Here is a 9,536-nt window from a genome sequence, read left to right as displayed (position 1 = left end):
GCATCGATCCTCGAATCGATCCGGGCGATACAGGGAGGCAATCGACATCGGCGCGCTACGGGTAGCCGCGCTTGCCGCGACGCCGCCGTTTCGCGATTGTTAAATCGCTGCCTGCACCCCCCACGTGCCCCCCCCCCCCCACGTGCCCCCCACCCTCCTCACATCACGTCGCGAGCCACCCAAATGGCGCGGCTCCGTCTCAAGAGCCTCTTCCTCCTCTACTTCGTGGCGTCGTGCGGCGGCCTCCTCTACGCCCTCTCGCAGCTCGGTAACGGACACCAACTGCACCCCCCCCCACCCCCCCGCCATTCGCCACGAAGCGGCGGACAAACGCCGACACGGCGCCCGTGCCAGGCTAGGTGCACGTAGAGGCCGCCACGTGAAGTGTCCCAAGGTGTCGCTGGCAAGGAGGTCTCCTGCAGGTGTCGTGGGGTTAGCTGACTGAGATGACCGGTAGATGCACCAGCTGTACCCCCTACTGTGCCAGGCTAGGTGCAGGAGGTCTCAGGACAGACCCTGCAGGTGTCATGGGGTTAGCTGACTGAGATGACCGGTAGATGCACCACCAGCCGTGCCCCTACTGTGCCAGGCTAGGTGCAGGAGGTCTCAGGACAGACCCTGCAGGTGTCATGGGGTTAGCTGACTGAGATGACCGGTAGATGCACCGCCAGCTGTACCCCTACTGTGCCAGGCTAGGTGCAGGAGGTCTCGGGACAGACCCTGCAGGTGTCATGGGGTTAGCTGACTGAGATGACCGGTAGATGCACCTCCACTAACTGTATGTACCCCCTACTGTGCCAGGCTAGGTGCAGGAGGTCTCAGGACAGACCCTGCAGGTGCCATGCGTTGGCTGAGATGACCGGTAGATGCACCACCACCAGCTGTACCCCCCGACTGTGCCAACTTGGTGCGTTTTTTTCCGCCCGGCGCTCCGCTCGTTGTTGTGAGCGTCGCTCCTCTACCCTCCGTCGTTGCTGGAGGGCGACTGCTTCCAATTGCCCAGTAGCAGCAGCATCCCCCCCATAGGCGATACGCTCTCAATAAAGTCATAGGTCAGTGTGTCAAAAGGGTCATCTTCAGGTGCTGGCTAACAGCAGGAGACCCAACAACCTACGTAGACTATGCGAGAGATCGTTGTGGCAGTGGGGAGCACAGACGGTTGAATCCAGAGGTGGGACAAAGTCATTGTTATGCAAGTCCAAGTCGAGTCGCAAGTCATCAAATTCATGACTCGAGTCTGACTCGAGTCCAAGTCACATGACTCGAGTCCACATCTCATAGGTGGGACAAAGTCATTGTTATGCAAGTCCAAGTCGAGTCGCAAGTCATCAAATTCATGACTCGAGTCTGACTCGAGTCCAAGTCACATGACTCGAGTCCACACCTCTGGTTGAATCTGCTAGTGATCTCGCTGGGTCAAAAGGGTCATCCCAATCCACGTGGGCAGGTAGGTGGGCCCGGAGGTGTCCACTGCGAATTTCGTCATCTGTTTCCACTTTCCTCCTCTTGCCTTGCAGTGCCAACATCATACCTGTCAACTCCTTATCAGTGTCCTACCTTATTGCAGAGCAGTTCAGAACTTATTGGTCACCCCGTGCCCTGATGGATCTCAACGTTCATCTCGACAGTCAGTCCCATCACAAGGGAGAAAGACAACAAAATGTTTGCCCGTATTGAAACGGCTGTATGCCGTATGGACCTGAAAACTCAATTTCCCTGTACAAGAGTACGGAGTTAAACCGTATGGGTTGACAGCTATGCAATATTCTCAAGTAGTGCTCACGTCTTTCTTGCACCAATCTCTTATGTCGCCGTAAAGCCCATTCATTCTCTCTGTTAGGTCTTTCTCCCTCTCCGGATCGTTTAATTTTTACGAACAACACGCGTTTTAAATCCTTTATATTAAGTTAATTTGTTTGCTTGCTTGCTTGCTTACGACCGTGCAAATCTTTCGGTCGTTTTTTAACCCACTTCCCGTGATCCAATCGAGCTGACATTTTGCACACATACTCGTTGTGCGTGACAATTTATTTTCGTGAAACATTTTTTCCAAAATGTTCCACTTTTTAGGAATTTTTTTTTTCATATTTAATTTTAAATACCAATGTGATAAAAATGAAACTCTTACTCAAGAAAAACAGAAATGAATAATAAAATAAAACCGATGCCACGCATATAAAGGATTTATAGTGAAAAACTTTGTTTTTACGGGTTAATTTTTGATGTTTCTGTTGTTGTCCAATGGGTAGATAGCCAATAAACAATGACCAGCCGGCAATTACCGTAGACGGTCGCCGATAGGCAATAGTTTTAGCCAGTGAGCTTAACCATTTTGCGATAATCATAGCCAATTGTCGATCGGCAAGAACAAAAGCCGATAGGCAATTGCCATAGCGATATAGTCCAGTGTTCTTAATGCATTTTCAGATGGGGGCCACTTTCGCCGATAAGATATCATTAGTGTGAGGGAATATGCTACATTAAAGGAAAGCGAGGGTTGCCCAAAACAGTTATTTGCCTTCACGGCAGTGCACTCACTGCATCCCTGTGATGTGTCTTAGGTGGCACGGGTTTGAACTGGAAGCATCAAACCATATTTGCTGCAAGTCCCGAGAAAGTCACGTAGAGAAATTCTGTATGGCAAAACGTATATTTCTCCTGCTGACAGTGACCGAAAACCAGATTCGGATGTTGAATAGTTGGAACTCAAGACGAATCAATAGGCTGAATGATACATTGGGTTTAGTTGATCCAAGGTCGAATTGACGTTCGCCCTGTAAATTATGTCACCGTAGTCAACGAAGGCAAAACGTCGAACGAGGCGGAGCGTTTCCGAGCGCATTTCAAACATTGCGGCTGAACCCAGGGACGACATTCCGTCTCGCCGTCCGGTGCTGACTCGTCGTGCGCACCTTGTGCGCGCTCGCATGCCCCCCACCCCCGCCGCTCTCTCTTGCAGGCCAGTCGTGCGACTGCCGCACGCACCTGGTGGCGGCCGAACAGCGCGAGTCGGAGCTTCTCTCCGAGCTGCGACGCGTGCGCAGGGCGGCGCGCGCTCGCGACCGCGTCGGTGCCGGGCGCCGTGACGACGACGGCGGCGACGACGACGGCGGCGACGATGACGGGCGGCCGCTGCCCACGATCTACGTGGTGACGCCCACGTATGCCCGCCTCGTGCAAAAGGCTGAGCTGACCCGCCTGGCGCACACGCTGGCGCTCGTGCCCGCGCTCCACTGGGTGCTGGTGGAGGACGCGGAGGAGCCGTCGGCGTTGGTGCGGCGTCTGCTGGAGGGTACGACGGCGGGCGCTGCAGCTGCTACTGCTGCTGCAGCCGCAGCCGCCAATTGCAGTTTGGCGACAATTTTGTCAGATGACTCCAGTTGTGTTGCAGGCATGGTCACGAGATGGGCATTATGGTGACGAGATGTGAACTCCCTCGCCTGGTATGCAGGAGGTCGTGGGTTCCATCACAACCCGGATGCCTGTAATTTGGAGTTTGCATGTTCTATTTTTCCAGGTCCTCCGGTTTTCCCCTCCACATTTAGAAACATGCATTTAGAGTATATGGCTGCTAAAAATGTCCACATGATAAGCCACTTGCGCTATCATTTGTGGCCAGGTCGCTCTGAAAAAGAACTATGTAGCTCAGTGGGCTTTACCTGGTAGGTCGGCTAATTTAGTTTTGGCAGTCGGTCCAACTTTCTTTCCCAAATCTGCAGTTGTTCTGTCTGGTGCAGGATGAAATATTATTCCAGCTTCAGTTCCTGAAGAAGCTTCCCGGCACGTAGAGCAAAGTTTCAGACGTCGTGTGGAACAACACGCGGTTCAACCCGAAAATACATTGCAGAGCTACACAGCACCAGCAACAGAATCCTACGCAGTTGTATGATTCCAATTGGTCAAGTTTTTAAATTAGCAGACCTATTCACTATATTATTTCGTACAGAAATGAAATACCCCAATTATGGTCCCTCAATAACTTCCTCTGTCTCGTAAAGTAGACGAAATTGACTTGAATAATCACATTCAATTAGCCTTTTATCACATCGTCATAAATTAATCACAAATATTAACGGGAACTGAATTATGGATATTTTAAAGGCCAACTAACTTTGTGACCAAGCTGGATTAAAAAATTAAAGTTCACCACAAACTGTCAGGCATTTCCTAGAATAAGAAAACATGAGACAGGAAGGTGTTCATTCATCCCTGTCATTACCGAAATGAAGAAGTAATATAGAGCTGCTGTTTTGGGTCCCATAGGGGCACGGTAATGGGAGAAACACAAACATGAATGTGAAAACAGGTGGATGGATAAGGGTTGGGGTTAGGGAACGGATGTGCTCTGCTGATTGGCTGCAACATTGGTTTTTAGAGCGGCAGTGTTTTGCACTGCATTGCGCATGCATGAACACACAAACATGCAGAAACACATGCACCTGCTAGCAGACGCTTTTACAAACTCGTTCACAGAATAAGACATGCACGGACAAATCCACAGTCGCAGTCGTACACAAGCATGCAGACACACGCACATAAGCACGGACATATACAAGCACGATAACACACTGACACAAGCGTACAATCTTAAAGATGCAACGAAAATAAAGACAAAGATCCCCTGTATAGCCTTAACAGACTGTTGGGGCAAATGCTGTTAGCGAGCACCGATGAAGCCGGCACGGCACACGAGGGGGAGGGTGGCCAGCACCACACCACACCAGGTACTCATTTGAGGCTGAGTTGACTTAGGGGAGGCCCAAGACCGGTTGAAATAATTGTCACTAGCGGTGGCCGTGAGCGGGACTTGAACCCGGGGCCACCATGTTCGTAGTGCAGCGCGCTAACCACGACACTGCCGCCACCCCAAACATACAACAACCACAGATTTGCACGCACGCACATTATAGCGCGGTGCTTTTTTTTGTCGTCTTCTCCCACTCTCCGCCACCCCGACCAGGCTCCGGACTCGAGCACACGCAGCTGCACGCAGCGACTCCTTCGCGGATGAAGCTCGCGGATTCGGACCCGCGCTGGCTGAAGCCACGGGGGGTCCTGCAGCGCAATCGCGGCATCGCTTGGCTCCGCGAGCACCGCGCCGCCGACACCGGTGCCGTCGTCTACTTTGCCGACGATGACAATACATACAGCCTGGAGCTCTTCGAGGAGGTGTGTGTGTTTGTGCGCGTCCATACATCATGCCAGTGGCGTCAAGGTGGAGGAGGCTCGTTCGGGACGATGCTAGGCAGTGGAGGTGGCTGGCTGCCTTCTAACATCAAAAAGTAGGAGCGAGACGGACAGCGAGCAGAGATCTAAAACGCAGCAAGGTGGCACAATGGGAAAGACAGGTGGTGCATCTGTCATCTCGGTTACTCTAAAACGCATGTTTTTAAATGTGGAAGGAAAAACCGGAGGACCCAGAGAATAATCCACGCAACCACGGGGAGAACATGCAAATGACAAATATACATCTTCTTGGTTCTTTCGGTAAAGTCACGTAGAAGGGAAGTAATAAAATAATAAACCTGTTCTTCACCTGAGGACGGCTGCTTGCGTTGTGGCCGAAACGTGACAATTATTTTATTATGTTTTATTTTTATTATTTTATTACTTCCCTTCTACGTGACTTTACCGAAAGAACCAAGAAGATGAATCCCTGCAGTCACGAAAGCTTTAAATCGAAAGACAAATATACAGTTCGTCAGGGTCAGGATCGAACCCACGACTTCCTGTGTACCAGGCAAGGAAGCTAACATGTCGCCACCATGGCGCCCATGAAATATTATAACGACTGGGTCCCTGTGATCTCTTACTAACGAGCCTTCAATCCACCAGCTGCCATTTGCCACTAAAGTGGCGGTGACATCACCACCATACTGGTGCCAACTTGGGTGTACTTTGAGGCCACGTGAAGTGTTGAACGCTCGATAGCAGGTCACAGAACGGACCCAGTGAGATCACTGTGCTCCCCACTTCCACAAAGATCCCTCGTATAGTCTACTTAGGCTGTTGGGTCTCCTGTTGTTAGCGATCACCTGTAATTGGTGTACGAGGGGGTGGTGTGACCATCACCATGCCTGGCTCCCTTTGTCTGCTCGGTGCTTATGTTTACACAACCGCACCAGCTACTCATTTAAGGCTAAATTGACTTCGGGGAGGCCCAAGGCACAGGTTCAGGTATTCACTGTTAGCCATGAGCAGTAATACTGATGTTTACACATCTGTACCAGGTACTAATTTAAGACTGAATCGACCTTGGCGAGGCCAAGGGGCAGGTTCAGACATTCGCTGCTGGCCATGAGCGGTAATGAATCTCGGGTTGTCGGGTTTGTAGCGCGGCGTGTTAACCACCACACCACCGCTCGCTCCCCCCCCCACCGCCACACCCCCAGATGCGCTGGACTCGCGGCGTGTCGGTGTGGCCGGTCGGGTTGGTGGGCGGCCTGCGCTTCGAGGGCCCCGTGGTGGTGGAGGGCCGCGTCGCGTCGTTCCACACGGCGTGGCGGCCGGAGCGTCCGTTCCCCATCGACATGGCCGGGTTCGCCGTGAGTCTGAGCCTCCTCGTGTCGCACCCGCAAGCCGCCTTCGACCCGGACGCGGCGCGCGGGGACCTGGAGTCGAGCCTGCTCGTGTCGCTCACCTCGGCCGAGCAGCTCGAGCCGCGAGCGAGAAACTGCACCGAGGTGCAGGACGCAGCGCTCACCTGGAGACAACACACCCACGCAGAGAACACAGCCACGCAGAGAACACACCCACACAGACAACACACCCACACAGACAACACACCCACACAGACAACACAGCCACACAGACAACACACCCACACAGACAACACACCCACATAGACAACACACCCACACAGACAACACACCCACACAGACAACACACCCACACAGACAACACAGCCACACAGACAACACACCCACACAGACAACACACCCACGCAGAGAACACACCCACACAGACAACACACCCACACAGACAACACACCCACACAGACAACACACCCACACAGACAACACAGCCACACAGACAACACACCCACACAGACAACACACCCACACAGACAACACACCCACACAGACAACACACCCACACAGACAACACACCCACACAAACACACCCACACAGACAACACACCCACACAAACACACCCACACAGACAACACACCCACACAGACAACACACCCACACAGACAACACACCCACACAGACAACACACACAGACAACACACCCACACAGACAACACACCCACATGGGCAGCTACTCACAGGGTCACAGACAACACACCCACATGGGCAGCACACTCACAGGCATACAACCACCAGATCCCTGTGGCATGACCATCAAAGGTTGGACAGGCACAATCCACACACATGTACAGGCATGCACACTTCACTCGCTTGATGGCGCATATTTCACTTACATGAGCATATTCTTGCCAGGTCACATGGGTATAATCACATCAGATCACATGAATAATAACACGAGATGACAGGGAGGGATAGCACGAGGTCACGCGAGCATTAGCAACATGCTTGCATAGGCATGAAGCAACTCAATCGTACAAGTCATGTCTACACAGACACGCCACACTCGCCGTCACACAGCCCTCCCACACAAAGGCAGTCGCACTGCCGCTGACACGCACACACACACGCGCGCAAACCTTGCACTGACACACGCACAAACTAATACAGGCATAACCCCGCACTCACAAAGGCACACACAAATGCTGCGTGTTGGTGTATGCATGTTGAACTTCATTCGCACCACCGTACGTAGCCAACTGCTAATCGGAGGTATAAAGTTAGGAGAACGAACTCAACACAAAAAGCAGTTCTAAAGAAATGTACGCACCAGCAGGGATGCTCCATAACACGTCCGTGTAAAGGTGTTTGGACTCGCACAAGTACAAGTATTACAACGCGGAAAAGTGCACCTGCAAGACGGGGCGCGTGCACATGCACGCACTCCGTTGCTGTCTGGGGGTCGTGCAGGAGCAACGCTGTGTCTGTGTGTGGGCAGGTGCTGGTGTGGCACACACGCACGGAGCGGCCCAAGATGAAGCAGGAGGAGGTGTTGGTGAAACAGGGCAAGGGGTCTAACCCGGCCGTAGAAGTGTGAGGTCCGCAGGCGGCCGCTGCGGACTAGAGTAGATGTGTGTGTGTGTGGAGCGGCGGTGCGGTGGGTATCGCACCGCGCTACAAACCCGGCGAACCGAGTTCGATTCCCGCTCAAGGCCAAGATCACCGACATATATAAACTGGTCCTGGGCCTCCCTGAGGTTGGCTCGGGCTTAAATGAGCACCTGGTGCGGTGTGTAAACGTGAGCATTGGGGATACAAAGGTGGCCGAGTGCTGACCACTCAACCCCTCGCGTGCCATACTTGTAGGTGCTCGCTAACAGCACTTGCCTCGACAGCCTGTTAAAGGCGATACGGTGTTTAGCGCACCGCGCTATGATCCTGACAACCTTGTTTGATTGCTGGCCATGTTGCACGACTGGTGCAACATGGCCAGCAATCACTCCTCTAGGTCAACTCAGCTGTAAATTTGTATCTAAAGAAGTCCGTAACATACCAACAGACGGAACGAGGGTGACGACATGGTGTTGGCCACACCACCTTTTTGCCATTTGCCGCGTCAGCCTCAGCACTTGTCTGTACGAGACAAAGCAGAAATCCTGTCTGTTAACCACAGTTGTCAACATATATGACCAACAGGGGTGGCGGGGAACAGATGGCATTATTTCAGACATCGAGAATGCATTGTTGACATCCTGCGTTCACGCCTTGTATGTGGGTCTGGGTGGTGAAACGCCTGGAGGTGGGATTGGTGGACCATGCAAAGATCATGCGAGACATGAGGTGCATGACCATGAGGTGGTGCCTCCAAGAGGCAGTACAGAAAGTGGGCTTCCGACTTGCCACAGTATTGTTCTCTTGTAGATGTGGATTGTTTACCACCTGCATGCAACGATCCTCAAAAAGTAATTGGCTAAAGCTCCCATGCAGGAACCTTTTAGAATGTTTGTTTAAGATACAGGCCATGCTGAGTTAAGAGATACATGATTTAAGTTTGCACTCGGTGTGCAAGATGTCTCATGCGCAGCAAGTTCTGTCGCCGACGGCTTTGGAAATATTTCATGGGCGCCATGGTGGCGACATGTTAACTTCCTTGCCCGGTACACAGGAGGTCGTGGGTTCGATCCTGACCCTGACGAACTGTATATTTGTAAAGTCACGTAGAAGGGAAGTAATCAAATAATAAAAATAAAACATAATAAAATAATTCTCACAACGTTTCGGCCACAACGCAAGCAGCCGTCCTCAGGTGAAACCAGGTCTGTCGAGGCGACAGCGTCTGAATGAAACAGCACACGTGCTTGGAGCATATATATAAGCTGGGTTGGAAGGGGGGGAAAGGGCGCCTTATATATATGCTCCAAGCACGTGTGCTGTTTCATTCAGACGCTGTCGCCTCGACAGACCTGGTTTCACCTGAGGATGGCTGCTTGCGTTGTGGCCGAAAC

At 52.2% G+C, this 9,536-nt stretch overlaps 1 protein-coding gene across 1 annotated transcript; it reads left to right on the top strand.

Moving 5' to 3' along the window:
• The first annotated feature begins 140 nt into the window (after nt 1–140).
• On the top strand, nt 141–9,302 carry B3GAT3 (beta-1,3-glucuronyltransferase 3). The gene is made up of 5 exons (XM_078608692.1): nt 141–268; nt 2,960–3,292; nt 4,961–5,169; nt 6,393–6,683; nt 8,030–9,302. The coding sequence occupies exons 1-5, from the start codon at nt 184–186 to the stop codon at nt 8,126–8,128; spliced, it is 1,017 nt and encodes a 338-aa protein (XP_078464818.1). The 5' UTR covers nt 141–183; the 3' UTR covers nt 8,129–9,302.
• The last annotated feature ends 234 nt before the right edge of the window (nt 9,303–9,536 follow it).

Source organism: Lampetra planeri, chromosome 30 (genome assembly GCF_965212315.1).
Source record: "Lampetra planeri chromosome 30, kcLamPlan1.2.h2, whole genome shotgun sequence".
Taxonomy (NCBI): domain Eukaryota; kingdom Metazoa; phylum Chordata; class Hyperoartia; order Petromyzontiformes; family Petromyzontidae; genus Lampetra; species Lampetra planeri.
Note: the sequence above shows the minus strand (reverse complement) of the source record. Positions and strands in the feature narration are given on the sequence as shown.